Genomic DNA, 18,700 nt, shown 5'->3' with positions numbered 1-18,700 from the left:
GTCCTAAATCGCAGAGCTTTTTCGCACTTTAGTTCAAACCAAAGCAATTTGGATGACAGGTCATGTTAACTTTCAATATATTACCCAAAGGACAGGTTAAAGGGTGTGAAAGTAAACCCAGGTGGTTGCCTTCACTGCTGAGCTGAAATTTTATAAATAAAAAATATTTTAAACAAAAACTTTCAAAGCCCCAGACCTTAAGATGACAGAGTGCTGCTTATTTTTTCCTTTGAAAAATGCATACAAAAATACAGATAATGGTTATAAAATGTACACTGTAATGGTTATTTGCTGGAACACAGAGTCCACCACAGGAATTGCATCATGAGAGCCTGAGTGCAATTAGTGACAGGAAGAGGGAGGGGGAGAAGGAGCACTTGCAATGACATGAGCAGGAGGACTGTGTCACTGAGATGCAAAAGGAAACTGACAGTGAGGTTTTAAAAATGATGCAGCTTCAGAACCAAGTTGTTCACCACATGCAAACTAAACGCAATTTACATGGAAGCTCAAATCCATGCCTTTAATTTTTTTTAATGTAGGATAAAAAAAAATTCAGAAAAGTAATCCCCGCTCTCTCTCCACCCCCTTTTTTTGGTGTTAACAGAGAAATATGAACTCTCATTCTCAGGTCTTAAAAGCCTTTGCATCATTTTTATTTTCAACAAAAGTGAATCATTTGTTACAACAGCATGGCGTCCTGGCAAACTTGCATCAGTGGGGCGGCTGAAAACATCTTGCCCACGGTTAAAACAAACAAACGACTGGCTTGAGGAGTCCTCAGGTGGCACAGTGTGTCTAGCAACAATCCCGCCCCCTGCATCAAGGTTCCACCTTCAGTGCCCACCGGAACACCTGGGCTGCCTGCTAGACCTTTCCCTTTCCAGGACCCAGTTTTGACTTCCAGCTGCTTTTCTGGGCAGGACTACAGGATGACCAGGTCATCCCATATACACAGCTCCTTCCACAGACTAAGCCCAGGGTGTCCCGACCCCCATAGGAGCTGCTGTCCCTCTTCTTTACCACCACCTCCTCTCCCCACCTGCCAGTCTCCCCTCAGCACCCTGTCCAGCCCTCCCTGAGTCCTCTCCTAAAGCCGCCCCAGGCCCCACTCTCTCCTCCAGCCCATGAGGCCAGGAGTGGTCCTCAGTCAGCCTTCCTGCTGGTGGAGGCACCCATCTGTCCCAGGGCCCGCGAGCAGACCGGGGCCCGCGTTTGCCTACCTTCTGGCCGAGGAAGAGGCTCTTGGTGGAGAGCACAGTGAAGCCATCGGCGGGTGTGCCCTCGGTCGTGCTGTCGGCGCTGGCTGCCTTGCTGACTTCTCCCTGCTTCTTCTTGCACAAACAGAAGAGTCAGTATGAGGCCTGCACAGATGGAGACCACGTGAATCTGGGCTTTTCTAACAGGCAGGTGAATGCCCATAATACTCAAGAGAAAACAGGAAACTAAACCACTACTAGTTCTCAGCATTTTTCAAAGTGGGGGCTGCAGGCTTATTTTGAAGTCCAAGAGTAAAGAGTGTTAAAGTGTATTTTCATCACCTTTATAATCTTAAAAAAATAGCTACCTAAAGGCAAAACTTCACAGTGATAATTTAGAACAGAACCACTTGCATAACTGTAGACCAAGTGAATGTCTCTTAATTCAGGGTCTTCACTTTCTAGATGCCTGTACGGTATTCACGTCTGAGGGGAAAAAAACAAACTGCTCTGGATCCTTAGTTCTCAAAGAGCCAAAAATCAGGCCAAGGATCATCACCCTCCAACCCTCCGAGCCCAGGAGGTAAGACTCTCCCACCCTCTTTCATTAAGACCCGCCTTGGAGAAGGACCCATATGCGGGCTGTTGGTGAGCCTCTCTGTCCCCTTGAGATGCCCCACCCCCCGGCAGTGAGCATGGGTCTTGGCAGGCTCTTGGGCCTCTTTCCAGCATCATTCAGACTGAAGTGTATGTCCTCTGGGGTTTCCAAGAGCCTTGCAAAGGTATGTCATGTAGAGAGGTATGATTACTTTGCAGATCCTCTGCTGCCTAATGTACTTCTTCCTGAAGCGGATCTGCCCTAAGAGTGATCTATGCTTGCAATCAAGGTTTCATGCTGGGTCTCCCTTCACAACCATTTCTCCCACTTCCCAAGAGTGAATATTAGCACCACCCTTCAAGTAGGGATACATGTCTTTCTCAGTCTTTTATTTCTGTCAAGGACGAGGCTTGTATTAGAAATGGGTATTTTGGCTCATTTGGGGATTTTTTGCATTCAGATATATTGGTGAGTGAGGAAAGTGGGCACAATAGCAAGTTTTTGTTTAGGTATTTTTTCCTTCCCCCAATTATTATCAAAAAGGACATTACTCCTGAGGATGGTCCAGTGGGAGCAAACCAACAAAGTATGGGGTGAAAAATATTATAAAATATATAAAATATGATAAATGGCCATGGCTTCCTGAAGGAAGGATCTGGACAGAAAACTCAGGGCAAGGCCCGTGCCCTATCCATTTTCCCTTTTAATACTCAAATTCATTAACATATTAACATTTTTACTTACACTGAAAAATAAGGTCTAATTTTACTAAGTGCTTTAACAATAAGGACTGCTTTGGCATTTAGGTTATATGGCTAACCTGGAACATTTTCCATTAATTAAATGAGCTAAATTTGATGCTCCAAGGTTTTGATATAAATGGTAAGACAGAAAGCATTTTAACAAGAAACATGGTATTAGCAAAGATATAGTAAAATTATCACTCTTTTGGTTTCCTAACACTTCAAGTGTATCAGATTTGACAGGTATAATCAACAATTACATGGTAAGTCTTAGTAAAGCCTTTTTGATATACTTTCCAGGAAACAAGAAAAGCAAAGACGGGATGACAAATCCTTTCACAAGTCAGATGTTTCTAATTCTGTGCTTTCAACAAAACTGAAGAAATACCAAATTGAGTTAACAGCTGATAGACCATTAAAGAACAGATTGATGGAGTTTAGTTAACAGTCATGTACCAATGTGGGTTTCTTAGTTGTGATGAATGTACCAGGGTTATGGAAGATGTTAACAACAGGGAAACTGGGTGAGGGATATTCAGGAACTCTCTATACGGGCTTTGTAACTTCTGTAAATCTAAAACCATTCTAAAATAAAACATTTATTAAAACAAATTGATGACAGATTACTATGTGATTGTTGGCATGTAACTCAGAAAGAGTTCAGAGGATTGAGCGATGTTGCTATAACAAAATCCTTTCCAGTCCCATTTAATTACTTTTGTGAACAAGATTTCCCAGGCACTTATACCTATAAATAAAATATAGGATGATGACTCATTTTTACAATGAGCAACATTCATCTAGGGTACTTGAGTTAACTGAAAAAACTATCTCCATGCATCCCATGACATGATACAGTTCCAAAAAAATTTTACTTTCTCCTTAATAGTTAAAATTAAAATGTGTCAAGTATTTATCAGTTTGATCAACTGTGTATTATTAATAAATGTGATAACTATCCAATCCTGTGGAAACCATAACATTTAGTGCTTTTATGATCACAAGAAAATTTTTCAAAATGAATTTAAATTTATGTACACTATTTTTGTTGCGCAAATCACTAACATACTACAAGCAAAAAAAAATGTGTTACATTAGGATAAAAATTTGTGAGGCAAGTGAAAGGAAAATAAGGGCTCAAAGGAGTAAAATTATATAAATTTTCCAACTGTTAAAAAAGAGCCTGTTTGTGTATTTTGTGGTATATCAAGTCATCACAGTAAGTAGATTTCATTGGATACATTTAAATGATGAAAGAGTTTTCTTTTTAAAGTTCAATATGTATTATATATCAAAATTATACCCTTTGTAGTAGATATTTAAATTTATTATGAGAAGTTTAGCTGTCAAATTTTAGATGTATGAGCTATGAAGACTTTCAAAACTGCTTTAGGAAGTATGCAAGCAAAAAAGTTTTAAAGCCACTACTCTACCCAGTGAACACCATTCATACACAAGGTGCTCAGTAAACGCTTGGGAATGAAATGCAGTTGCTAAGTAGATAAATATTTTAGTGCTTCTGCCCAAGGATACTTGGATTTTAAGAGGTCAGAAAGCCCTAAATGATAGAATTTCAGGCATCTGGGAATTGGAGCTGGTTTTACTGGGAGGAGGGGACCTGAAAGGCTCCCTGTGCCCCTGATACAAGTCAGCAGCTGCCTATGCAGCCAGGTTATAAAGCTTAACCTGTGATAATTAATACTGATAATTTTCAGCAATGATTCATTTGCATATGGTCACCTGCATTAAAGCTGTTGCCCCACATTGTAAATTGGTTCAGCCACTATGGAAAAACAGTATAGAGGTTCCTCAAAAAATAAAAAATAGAACTACCATGTGCTCCAGCAATTCCACTTCTGGGAATATATCCAAAGGAAATGAAAACACTATATTGAAGAGATATCTGCACCCCCATGTTCACAGCAGCATTATTTACAATAGCTCAGACATGGAAACAACCTAAGTGTCCATCAACAGATGAATAAAGAAAATGTAATACACACACACACACACACATACAATGGAATATTATTTAGCCATAAAAAAGAAGACAATCCTGCCAGGAAGCTGAGAGTTCCAAATAAGATGAACGCAAACAAGCCCGTGCCAAGGCACATTATAATTAAAGTGGCAAAAGTTAAAGACAAGGAGAGACTCTTTAAAACAGCAAGAGAAAACCTGTTACACACACACACACACAAAAACCCCATAAGACTATCAGCAGATTTTTCAGCAAAAATTTTGCAGGCCAGAAGGGAGTGGCATGATTTTTCTAAATGCTAAAAGTAAAAAAACCTTCCCAATAAGAAGACTCTACCTGGCAAAACTGTCCTTCAGAAGTGAAGAATACAGAAAGAGTTCTCCAGACAAACAAAAGCTAAAGGAGTTCATTACCACTAAACTGGCCTTAAAAGAAATAATAAAGGGACTTCTTTAAGCTCAAAAGAAAGGGCACTAATTAGTAACAAGAAAACATATGAAAGTACAAGCACCTTTGTCACTGATAAAGGTAAATATAAAGGTGGTAGATTAATCACTTATAAAGCTAGTATAAAGGTTAAAAGACAAAAGTACTAAAAATAACTGTAACTACAATAATTAATTAAGGACTATACACAAGATAAAGAGGTGTAAAATGTGATGTCAAAAACAAAACATGGCGAGAAGAGTGAAAATACAGAGCTTTCGAATGGGATCAAACGTGTTATCAATTTTAAACAGACTGTTATAAATATAAGTTGTTATATATAAGCCTCACGATAAACACAAAGCAAAAGCCTATAGTAGATACACAAAAGAGAAACGAATGTAAGTGTACCACTAAAGAAAATCATCAAATCACAAAGGGAGAGAGCAAGAAAAGAAGAAAGGAACAGAGGAACTACTGGATTGGCCAAAAAGTGCCTTTGGTTTTTAAGTAAAAATAAAAGACACATTTTCCATTTTCACCAAAAACTTTATTGAACAACGTATTCAACCTTTTGTTCCACTACCCTCTGCCATTGTTCAGGCAACTCCATAATTCCATCTTACCAAAACTTTTTATCTTTTTTGAGCAAAGAACTGTTCCAGGTGCCTTTTACAGTCTTCCAGGGAACTGAAATTTTTTCCATTAAGAGATTTTTGTAAAGACTGAAATAAATGGAAATCTGAAGGTGCAATGTCTGGTGAATACAGTGGATGAATCAGAACTTCCCAGCCAAGCTGTAACAGTTCTTGCCCAGTCATCAAAGAAACATGCGGTCTTGCGTTATCCTGATGGAAGATTATGAGTTTTCTGATGACTAATTTTGGATGCTTTTCATCAAGTGATACTTTCAGTTGGTCTAATTGGGAGCAGTATTTGCTGGAATTAATCATCTGGTTTTCCAGAAGGCGCTCATAGTAGAGGACTCCCTTCCAATCCCACCATATACACAACACCACCTTCTCTGGATGAAGGCTGACCTCTGGTGGGTTGGTGGTGGTTCATTTCACTTGCCCCATGATCTCTTCTGTTCCACATTATTATACAGTATCCACTTTTCATCAACCATCACAATTTGTTTTAAAAACGGAACGTTTTCATTACGTTTAAGTAGACAATCACATGGGGAAATATGGTCAAGAAGGTTTCTTTTTGCCTACCTTATGTGGAACCCAAACATCAAAGTGATTAACATAACCAAGCTAGTGCAAATGATTTTCAATGCTTGATTTGGATATTTTGAGTATGTCCAGTATCTCCAGCATGGTATAATGTTGATTTTTCTCAATTAATGTCTCAATTTGATTGCTATCAACTTCAACTGGTCTACCCGACCATGGAGCCGCGTCCAGGGAGAAATCTCCAGCACGAAACTTCGCAAACCACTTTTGACACGTTTGATCAGTCACAGCACCTTCTCCATACACTGCACAAATCTTTTTTTGCGTTTCAGTTGCATTTTTACCTTTCTTGAAATAATAAAGCATAATATGCCTAAAATGTTGTTTTTTCTTCCATCTTCAATATTAAAAAGGCTACACAAAAATTCACCAATTTTGATGTCTTTTATAAAATGCATGCTGATATGACAGCTGTCACAATACAATCTAAAAAAATTGTTTCAAATGAAATTAAAGACAACTAAGTGCTACTAGAACCATCTTATGGAAAAAACCAAGTGAACCTTTTGGTCAACCCAATACAAAACAGCCAAAAAACAATTAACAAAATGGGAATAAGTGCATACCTATCAATAGTTACTTTAAATGTAAATGCACTAAATTCTCCAATCAAAAGACACTGAGTGGCTGAGTGGATAAGTAAACAACACCTATCTATATGCTGCCTACGTGAGACACGCTTCAGATGTAGGGATATATACAGACTGAAAGTAAAGGGATGGAAGAACATTTTCCATGCAAATAAAAACCAAAAGAAAGCTGCGGTAGCTATACTTATATCAGACAAAATAGACTTTAAAACAATGACTGCAATGACAATGAATGTCATTACATAATCATAAAGGAGTCAATCCAACAAGAGGATATAATATTTGTAAATATTTATGCACCCAACACAGGAGCAAATAAATATATAAAGCAAATATTAACAGACCTAAAAGAGAAACAGACAGCAACACAATAATAACAGGGGACATTAATATCCTGCTTTCATCCATGGACAGATGTTCCTTACAGAAAATCAATAAGAAAACACTGGTCTTAAACGACATGTTAAACCAGATGGATTTAAAAAATATGCACAGCATATTCCACCCAAATCAACAGAACACACATTCCTCTCAAGTACACATATAACATTTTCCAGGATAGACCACATGATAGGCCACAAAACAAGCGCTAGTAAATGTAAGAAATCATGTCAAGTATCTTTTCTGACCACAGTGGTATGAAACTAGAAATCAATTACAAGAAGGAAACTGGAAAAATCACAAATATATGAAGATTAAACAACATGTTACTGAACAACCAATAGGAACGATTACTTATCTTTAGTTTATCTATTAGTTTCATTTACCTTTTCTATTGTCCTTTGAGTCTCTATTTCATTCATTTCTGCTCTGGCCTTTGTTATTTCCTTCCTTCTGCCAACTTTGGGCTTCATTTGTTCTTTTTCTAGTTCCTTCAGGTTAGGTTTTTTTATTTGAGATTTAAAAAAAATTTCTGATGTAGGCATTTATTGTTATAAATTTGCCTCTTAGAACTGCTTTTGGTGCATGTCATAAGTTTTGGTAAGTTGTATTTCCATTTTCATTTGTCTGAAAGTTTAAAAAAATTTTTTTTCCTCTTTTCCTCTAGCCACAGCAATTAGGCAAGAAAAAGAAAAGGCATCCAAATCAGAAAGAAAGAAGTAAAACTGTCACTATTTGAACATGACATGATATTATACACAGAAAACTCTAAAAACTCCACCAAAAAAATTGTTAGAATAAATGAATTCAGTGAAGTTGCAGGACACAAAATCATTACACAGATTTCTGTGGTGTTTCCATACACTAATAATGAGCTATCATAAAGAGAAATTAAGAAAACAATTTACGACCACATTAAAAGGAATAAAATACCAAGGATTATATTTAACCAAGGAGGTGGAAGTCCTGCACGGTGAAAACCGTAAGGCACTGATGAAAGAAATTAAACACACAAATAAATGGAAAGATATTCTATGCTCAAGGACTGGAAGAGTTAATACTGTTAAAAGGTCCATACTACCCAAAGCAATCTACAGATCCAATGCAATCCCTAACAAAATTCCAATGGCGAGAGATCCCCAGCCAAGACAGCGGAAGAGAAGGACCTGAGCACACCTCCTCTCACGAAAACACCAAAATCGCAAGTAACTGCTGAACAACCATCGACAAAAAAAACTAGAGCCTACCAAAAAAGATATTTCCAAAGACAAAGAAGAAGCCACCATGAGATGGTAGGAGGGGCACTTTCATGACATCATCGAATCCCATACCCACCGGGTGGGCTTACCCACAAATTGGAAAATAATTATGTCACAGATGTTCTCCCACAGGAGTGAGAGTTCTGAGCCCCACGTCAGGCTCCCAAGTCTGGTGGTCTGGCATCGGGAGGAGGAACCATCAAAGCATTTGGCTTTGAAGGCCAATGGAGCTTAAGTGCAGGGGCTCTACATAACTGGGGGAAACAGAGACTCCGCTCTTAGAGGATACACACAAGGTTTCACATACACTGGAACCCAGCACAGCAGTAACTCCACACGAGCCTCAGTTGGACCTACCTACGAGTCTTGGAGAGTCTCCTAAGGAGGTGAGGGTCGGTTGTGACTCATTGGAGGGGCAAGGACACTGGTGCCAGAGGTCCCAGAGAATACTGATTGGCGTGAACTCTCCCAGAGGTCACCATTTTGGCATCAAGACCTGGCCCTACCCGACAGCCTACAGGCTCTAGTGCTAGTACACCTCAGGCCAACCAGCAGGATAGGAACACAGCCCCACCATCAGCAGACAGGCTGCCTAAAGCTGTACTGAGCTCACAGCCACCTCTAAACACACTCATTGACACAGCCCTGCCCAGCAGAGAAACTCAACCCAGCTCCACCCACCAGAGGGCAGGCACCAGTCCCTCACAACAGGAAGCCTGCACAAGTCCAGGACCAACCTCACCCACCAGAGGGCAGACACCAGAAACAAGAGGAGCTACGGTCCTGCAGCCAGCAGAAGGAGACCACGAAAACAGAAAGTTAGAAAAAATGAGATGGCAGAAAAATATGTTCCAGACAAAGGAACAAGATAAAAACCCACAAGAACTAAGTGAAGTGGAGATTGGCAACCTACCTGAAAAGAATTTAGAAGAATGATAGTAAAGATAAGCCAAGATCTCAGAAAAAGAATGGAGGTACAGATCGAGAAGATACGAGAGACATTTAACAAAGAACTAGAAGATATAAAGAATAAAGAAAGATGAACAATTCAATAACTGGAATGAAAAATACACTAGTAAGAATCAGTAGCAGAGTAATTGAAGCAGAAGAAGAAATAAGTGAGCTGGAAGACAGAATGGTGGAAAGCACTGTCGCAGTACAAAGAAAAAATAATGTAAAGAAATGAGAACAGTTTAAGAGACCTCTGGGACATTAAATGCACCAACATTTGCATTAGAGGGGTCCCAGAAGGAGAAGAGAGAGAAATGGCCTGGGAAAATATTTGAAGAGATTATAGCCAAAGACTTCCCTAAAATGAGAAAGGAAACACTCACTCAAGTCCAGGGAATGCAGAGAGTCCCATACAGGATAAACCCAAGAAGGAACATGCTGAGACACATATTAGTCAAAGTGACAAAAATTAAAGACAAAGAAAAAATATTAAAAGCAACAAGGAAAAAGCAACAAATAACATACAAGGGAATCCCCATAAGGTTATCAGCTGATTTTTCAGCAGAAACTTTGCAGGCCAGAAGGAAGTGGCACAATATATTTAAAGTGATGAAAAGGAAAAGTATATAACCAAGAATACTGTACCCAGCAAGGCTCTTGTTCAGACTCAACAGAGAAATCAAAAGCTTTACAGATAAGCAAGACCTAAGAGAATTCAGCAGCACCAAACTAGCTTTACAACGAATGCTAAAGGAACTTTTCTAGGCATAAGATAAAAGTCCAAACTAGAATCAAGAAAATTATGAATGGGAAAGCTCACCAGTAAAGGCAAACACACAGTAAAGGTAGGAAATCATCCACACACAAGAAGAGAGTACAAATGCAGGATACAAGAAATGCATTTGAAACTGAGAGACCAGCAACTTAAAACAATCTTCTACATATACAGACTGCTATATCAAAACCTCACGGGAACCACAAACCAAGAATCTACAGTAGAGACATACACACACAAGGGAAAGCAATCCAAACACAACACTAAAGATAGTCACCAAATCACACAAGAAGAGAACAAAAGAGGAAAGGAAGAAAAAAACCTACAAAAACAATCCCAAGACAATTAACAAAATGGAAATAACATACATATCGATAATTGCCTTAAATGTAAATAGATTAAATACTCCAAACAAAAGACACAGATTGGCTTAATGAATACAAAAACAAGACCTGTATATATGCTGGCTACAAGAGACCCACTTCAGATCTAGGGACACATACAGACTGAAAGTGAGGGGATGGACAAAGGTATTCCATGCAAATGGAATCAAAAGAAAGCTGGAGTAGCAATACTCATATCAGACAAATTAGACTTTAATTTTTTTTTTTTGGCCACGCTGCACAGCATGTGGGATCTTAGTTCCCCGACCAGGGATCAAACCCTGTGCCACCCTGCATCAGAAGTGTGGAGTCTTAACCACTGGACAACCAGGGAAGTCCCCAAAATAGATTTTACAAGAATGTTACAAAGAGACAAAGAAGGATACTACATAATAATCAAGGGATCAATTCAAAAAGATATAACAATTGTAAATATATATGCACCAAATATAGGAGCACCTCAATATATAAGGCAAATGCTAACAGCCATAAAAGGAGAAATCGACAGTAACACAATAATATGGTGTTAATATAATAATATTAACACCTGACTTACATCTTTGAACAGATCATCCAGACAGAAAATCAATAAGGAAACACAGGCCTCAAATGACACATTAAACCAGATGGACTTAACTGATATTTATAGAGCATTCCATCCAAAAGCACCAGAATTCACTTTCTTCTCAAGTGCACATGGAACATTCTCCAGTATAGATCACATCTTGGGCCACAAATCAAGCCTTGGTAAATTTAAGAAAACTGAAATCATATTAAGCCTCTTTTCTGACCACAACACTATGAGATTAGAAATCAACGACAAGGGGAAAAAAACTGTAAAAAACACAAACACGTGGAGGCTAAACAATATGCTACTAAACAACCAATGGATCACTGAAGATATCAAAGAGGAAAACAAAAAATAGCTAGAAACAAATGAAAATGAAAGCATGACAATAAAAAACCTATGGGATGCAGGAAAAGCAGTTCTAAGAGGTCAGTTCATAGCAATAAAATCTTACCTCAGGAAACAAGAAAAATCTCAAACAAACTAACCTTATGTCTAAAGCAACTAGAAAGAGAAGAACAAACAAAACCCAACGTTAGTAGAAGGAAAGAAATCACAAAGATCAGAGCAGAAAAAAATGAAATAGAGACAAAGAAAACAATAGAAAAGATCAATGAAACTAAAAGCTGGTTCTTTGAAAAGATAAACAAAATTGATAAACCTTTAGCCAGACTTATCAAGAAAAAAAGGGAGAGGGCTCATATCAATAAAATTGGAAATGAAAAAAGAGAAGTTACTATTAACACCGCAGAAATACAAAGGATCATAAGTGACTGCTACAAGCAACTATACGCCAAAAAAATGGACAACCTGGAAGAAATGGACAAATTCTTAGAAAGGTACAATCTTCCAAAACTGAACCAGGAAGAGATAGAAAATATGAACAGACCAATCACAACCACTGAAATTGAAACTGTGATTTAAAAACTCCCAACAGGGAATTCCCTGGTGGTCCAGTGGTTAGGATCAGTGCTTTCACTGCGAGGGCCCAGGTTCAATCCCTGGTTGAGGAACTAAGATCCCGCAAGCTGCAATGCAGCCAAAAACAAACAAACAAACAAAACAAAAAAATCCAAAAGAACTCCCAACAAACAAAAGTCCAGGACCAGATGGCTTCACAGGCGAATTCTATCAAACATTCAGAGAAGAGCTATCACCTATCCTTCTCAAACTCTTCCAAAAAATTATAGAGGAAGGAACACTCCCAAACTCATTCTATGAGACCACCATCACCCAGATACTAAAAGCAGACAAAGATACCGCAAAAAAAGAAAATTACAGGCCAATATCACTGATGAATAGACAAAAATCCTCAACAAAATACTAGCAAACCGAATCCAACAGTACATTAAAAGGACTTTACACCACAATCAAGTGGGATTTATCCCGGAGATGAAAGGATTTTTCAATATCTGTATATCAATCAGTGTGATACACCACATTAACAAATTGAAGAATAAAAACCATATGATCATCTCGATGGATGCAGAGAAAGTTTTTCACAAAATTCAACACCCCTTTATGATAAAAACTCTCCAGAAAGTGAGCATAGAGGGAACATACCTCAACATAATAAAGGCTGTACATTGATATGTCAAACCCACAGCTAACATCAGAGTCAATGGTGAAAAGCTGAAAACATTTTTTCTAAGATCAGGAACAAGACAAGGATGTCCACTCTCGCCACTGTTCTTCAACATAGTTTTGGAAGTCCTAGCCATGGCAATCAGAGAAGAAAAAGAAATAAAAGGAATCCAAATTGGAATAGAAGAAGTAAAACTGTCACTGTTTGCAGATGACATGATACTATACATAGAAAATCCTAAAGATGCTACCAGAAAACTACTAGAGCTCATCAATGAATTTGGTCAAGTTGCAGGATACAAAATTAATACACAGAAATCTGTTGCATTCCTATACACTAACAACAAAAGATCATAAAGAGAAAATAAAGAAACAATCCCACTTACCATGGCATCAAAAAGAATAAAATACCTAGGAATAAACCTATTCAGGGAGGCAAAAGACCTGTACTCTGAAAACTATAAGACGCTGATGAAAAGAATCGAAGATGACACAAACAGATGGAAAGATATAACATGTTCTTGGATTGGAAGAATCAAAATGACTGTACTACCCAAGGCAATCTACAGATTAAGTGCAATCCCTATCAAATTACCAATGGCCATTTTTTTGCAGATCTAGAACAAAAAAATCTTAAAATTTGTATGGAAACACCAAAGACCCCAAATAGCCAAAGCAATCTTGAGAAAGGAAAACGGAGCTGGAGGAATCAGGCTCCCTTACTTCACACTATACTACAAAGCTACAGTCATCAAAACAGTATGGTACTGGCACAAAAACAGAAAGAGAGATCAATGGAACAGGACAGAAAGCCCAGAAATAAACCCACGCACCTATGGTCAACTAATCTATGACAAAGGAGGCAAGAATATACAATGGAGAAAAGACAATCTCTTCAATAACTGGTGCTGGGAAAACTGGACAGCTACAGCTAAGAGAATGAAATTAGAACATTCTCTAACAGCATACACAAAAATAAACTCAAAATGGATCAAAGACCTAAATGTAAAGCCGACAGTATAAAACTCTTAGAGGAAAACGTAGGCAGAACACTCTTCGACATAAATCGCAGCAATATCTGTTTTGATCCATCTCCTAGAGTAATGAAAACAAAAACAAACAAATGGGACCTAATTAAACTTAAAAGCTTCTGCACAGCAAAGGAAACCATAAACAAAACGAAAAGACAACACACAGAATGGGAGAAAATATTTGCAAACAATGCAACAGACAAGGGATTAATCTCCAAAATACACAAACAGCTCATGCAGCCCAACAGCAAAAAAATACACGCAACCCAATCAAAAAATGGGCAGAAGATCTAAACAGACATTTCTCCAAAGAAGACATACAGATGGCCAAAAGGCACATGGAAAGATTCTCTAATGATTAGAGAAATTCAAGTTGAAACTACAATGACGTATCACCTCACACCAGTCAGAATGGCCATTATCAAAAAGTCTACAAACAATAAATGCTGGAGAGGGTGTGAAGAAAAGGGAACCCTCCTACACTGTTGGTAGGAATGTAAATTGGTACAGCCACTATGGAGAACAATACAGAGGTTCCTCAAAAAACTAAAAATAGAGCTATCATATGATCCAGCAATCCCACTCCTGGGCATATATTCCGAGAAAACCATCCTTTGAAAGGATACATGTACCCCAATGTTCACTGCAGCACTATTTACAACAGCCAAGACATGGAAGCAACCTAAATGTCCATCAACAGAAGAATGGATAAAGAAGATGTGGTACATATATACAATGGAATATTACTCAGCCATAAAAAAGAATGAAGTAATGCCATTTGCAGCAACACAGATGGACCTACAGATTATCATACTAAGTGAAGTAAGTCAGACAGAGAAAGACAAATATCATATGATATCACTTGTATATGGAATCTTAAAAGTTAATACAATGAAATTATTTTCAAAACAGAAATAGACTCACAGACTTAGAAAACAAACTTATGGTTACCAAAGGGGAAAGGGGGAGGGGAAGGATAAATTAGGAGTTTGGGATTAACATACACTCTACTATATATAAAACAGATAATAACAAGGGCCTACTGTATAGCACAGAGTACTCTACTCAATACTCTGCAATAACCTATATGTGAAAAGAATCTGAAAAAGAACAGACATATGTATATGTATAACTAAATCACTTTGCTGTACACCTGAAACTAACACAACATTGTAAACCAAATACACTCCAATATAAAATAAAATTTAAAAAATAAAATGTGCTCTTAATAAAAAAAGTATATATATGTATTACTGAATCACCTTACTGTACAGCACAAATTAACACAACATTGTAAATCAACTATACTTCAATTTAAAAAAATAGTAAAATGTGAAAAAAAATTCCAATGGCATTTTTCACAGAAATAGAATAAACAATCTTAAAATTTGTATGGAACCACAAAAGACCCCCACATACCCAAAGCAATCTCGAGAAAGAAGAACAAATCTGAAGGCATCATGCTCCCTCATTTCCAACTACATAACAAAGCTGTAGTCATGAAAACAGTATGCTACTGGCATAAAAACAGACACAGAGATCAATGGAACAGAACAGCAAGCCCAGAAATAAACCCAGGCATATATGGTCACTTAATTTACAACAAAGGAGGCAAGAATATACAATGGAGAAAGGACAGTGTCTTCAATAAATAGTGTTGGGAAAACTGGACAGCCAATGTAAACGAATAAAACTGCAACACTATCTTACACTATACAGAAAAATTAACTCAAAATGGATTAAAAACTTGAACATAAGAGCTGAAACCATAAAACTCCTAGAGGAAAACGGACAGTAAGCTCTTTGATATTAGTATTGGCAAATGAGTTCGGATTTGACACCAAAAGAAAAGGCAACAAAAGCAAAAATAAACAAGTAGGACTATATCAAACTAAAAGGTTTCTGCACAACAAAGGAAACAATCAACGAAGTGAAAAGGCAACCTGTGGAATGGCAGAAAATATTTGTGAATCATTTATCTGACAAGGGGTTAATATCCAAAATATATACAAACTCAGACAACTCAAGAGCAAAAAACTCAAGACCATTTTTCGAAAGAAGACATACAAATGGCCAACTGGTACATGAAAAGGTGTTCAACATCGCTAATCATCAGGGAAATGCAAATCAAAACTACAATGATACAGCACCTCACACCTGTTAGAATGGCTATTATCAAAATGACAGGAAACAACAAGTGTTGGCAAGGATGTAGAGAAAAGAGAACCCTGGTACACTGTTGGTAGGAACGTAAACTGGAGCAGCTACTATGGAAAACATTATGGAGGCTCCTCAAAAAATTAAAAACAGAACTCCCACATAATTCAGCAATTCCACTTCTGGGTGTTCATCCAAAGGAAACAAAAACACTCACTCAAAAGGATATATGCACCCCATGTTCACTGCAGCATTATTTATAATAGCTAAGATATGGAAATATGGAAAAAAACCTAAGTGTCCATCAATGGATGAACGGATAAAGAAAATATAATACACGTACACACACACACACACACACACACACACACACACACTTATATAAAAACAAAATGGAACATTCATCAGCCATAAAAGTGAAGGAAACTCTGCCATTTGAGACAAAATGGATGGACCTTGAGAGCACTATGCTAAGTGAAATAAGTCAGATAGAGAAATTAAAATACCATATACCACATAATCCCTCTTATATGTGGAATCTTAAAAAACAATAACAAAAAAAACCAAACTCACAGGAAAAGAGATCAGATTTGTGGTTACCAGAGGCAGAGGGTTGGGGGATGAGGGATGATTGGAGGAAAGTGGTCAAAAGGTACAAACTTGCAGTTATCAGATAAATAAGTACTGGGAATGTAATGTACAACACGATGACTATAGTTAACACTGCTGTATGATACGTAGGAAAGTTGTTGAGAGTAGGTCCCAAGAGTTTTCATCACAAGGAAAAAACCATTTTTTTCTGTATATGAGATGATGGATATTAACTACCCTTATTGTGGTAATCATTTCATGATACATGTAAGTCAAATCATGCTGTACACCTTAAACGTATACAGTGCTTTATGTCAATTGTAATTCAATACACCGAGAAAAAGAATGCTGTAGAGGTTAAGAGGTGGAAATTATAAACAGAATATATATCATGAATGCACAAACAAATTTAATGAGAGGCCAGAATGTGATATTTAAAAAAATTATTTTAAGCTGTTGCCCCACTCACGCTGCAGTGGGCGGCTTTGCAGCCCTCTACCATCAGACCAGAGGGGATTCTACCTAGAGACGTGGTCCATAGTCACAGGGCACACAAGTAACACTATATCTGAACTCTGAAGTCCTGCATTTGAGCCCTGGTCTACTAGCTGCATAGCCTTAGGTAAATGGCTCACCTTCCCTAAGACTCAGCTTTCTCATCAGGAAAGTGAGATAAGGCAGGAGAACTGACTAAACGAGTGACCAAGGCAGAGAAGGCGGCAAACCCTGTGCAAGACCAGCTGTTCCTTCCCAGTTCTCACAGTCTGTCCACCTGGCAACCAACACCTGCCTCTTCCCTGCAAGGTGTGCAGCCCGTGACATGGTGCTTCAGGTCTACACAGTTGCCTTGGGAGATGTCACTATATTCCAATCATAACAAGTGTGCCCTAAGTTTTCCTAAGGTCTGTAGTCTGCGATTATGTCCCTTCCTCGCTTCTTGGTATTAAAATGCCCTTTCTTGTATGAAATGGTGAGAGTAGATGGTAGATTATTTTCACAACCTGGCCCAGGGAGGACAAAAGCTAGCAAGCAATACTTTGTCAATCTCCAAAATGATTGACATTTTATGGATGGCTAGTGGGAAGCTGCTGCATAGCACAGGGAGATCAACTCTGTGGTTTGTGATGACCTAGAGGGGTGGGGTAGGGAGGGTGGGAGGGAGGCTCAAGAGGGAGGGGATATAGGGATATATATATATACTTAACAGCTGATTCACTTTGTTGTACCGCAGAAGCTAACACAATATTGGAAAGCAATTATACTCCAATAAAGATTTTTTAAAAATGATTGGCAGCCGCATAGCACAGGGAGATCAGCTCGGTACTTTGTGACCACCTAGAGGGGTGGGATAGGGAGGGTGGGAGGGAGACGCAAGAGGGAGGAGATATGGGGATATATGTATAGCTGATTCACTTTGTTATAAAGCAGAAACTAATACACCATTGTAAAGCAACTTTACTCCAATAAAGATGTTAAAAAAAAAAATATTGACATTTTAGAGATTCATATTGTTGTACAAATCCAAAAACTCCATGTATTGTGCATACACCCAGTTTTGTTTTGAGCAGCAGAAAACCTGTAAGGTCAGAGTCAGTGGGAGACGTATTTAAGAATCTGTAGAACTGAGTGTTCAAAAAGACTTGTGTGAAATTATCAAGCCAAGATTACCTACGCCTAGTCTCATTTGCTCTGCTGTTTGAATCTCTGGAAATTTCATTAAAAAGTCAGCAAAATTTTGCAAGGATGGCAGCTTCTCAAAAGAACCAATCCCTTTTTTTGGCATCCCTTACCAGAACATTAATCACTCATTTGCAGTTTAAATATTTCTCAAAAAGAAAGAGGCACTCTCCCATAATCATCTTGGGCTTTTTGCCAGGCAGTGAGGAGCAAGTGTATCTTCTTGATCAGGAAGAGTGATTCACATATGGGGGTGGAGTTCAATTGGGGTGGTAGAGCGGGTTTACGTTTGAAAAATCCTAGGTAAAATGACTATTTATCAAAACTTTTGGCAAAAACTGTCGTCTTGGAGATACCTTAAAGATTATCCTATGAATCTTGGTGAGCATTCTGACAGGGGTCTTAACCTTGAAGATTTAGGCATAAATGGTTTCCTTTGAATCTTCGGTATTTTATGCATTTTAAAACCTTATTTTGGACTTCCTGGTGGCGCAGTGGTTAAGAATCCGCCTGCCAATGCAGTGGACATGGGTTCGAGCCCTGGTCCGGGAAGATCCCACACGCC

At 38.2% G+C, this 18,700-nt stretch overlaps 2 protein-coding genes across 6 annotated transcripts in view; one reads left to right on the top strand and one right to left on the bottom strand.

Annotated features, from left to right (window-relative positions):
- LOC309657401 (uncharacterized protein) overlaps window positions 1-17,898 on the top strand; it is a 239,571-nt gene extending 221,673 nt beyond the window's left edge. The window contains exon 6 of the mRNA XM_082454803.1: window positions 1,665-17,898. The gene's annotated coding sequence lies outside the window, so the exon portion shown is untranslated. The remainder of the gene's footprint in view (window positions 1-1,664) is intronic.
- MACROH2A1 (macroH2A.1 histone) overlaps window positions 1-18,700 on the bottom strand; it is an 80,664-nt gene that overhangs the window by 25,835 nt on the left and 36,129 nt on the right. For 3 of the 5 annotated variants that reach the window (XM_082454787.1, XM_082454786.1, XM_082454789.1), the window contains exon 5: window positions 1,224-1,334. In XM_082454787.1, the coding sequence (XP_082310913.1) occupies window positions 1,224-1,334 (111 nt within the window). The remainder of the gene's footprint in view (window positions 1-1,223; window positions 1,335-18,700) is intronic. The other 2 variants (XM_082454788.1, XM_082454790.1) reach the window with 1 other exon arrangement.

This window comes from Balaenoptera physalus (assembly GCF_965194825.1).
Source record: "Balaenoptera physalus genome assembly, chromosome: 3".
NCBI lineage: Eukaryota > Metazoa > Chordata > Mammalia > Artiodactyla > Balaenopteridae > Balaenoptera > Balaenoptera physalus.
The sequence above is the reverse complement of the archived record's forward strand: the minus strand, read 5'-3'. Positions and strand labels throughout refer to the sequence as shown.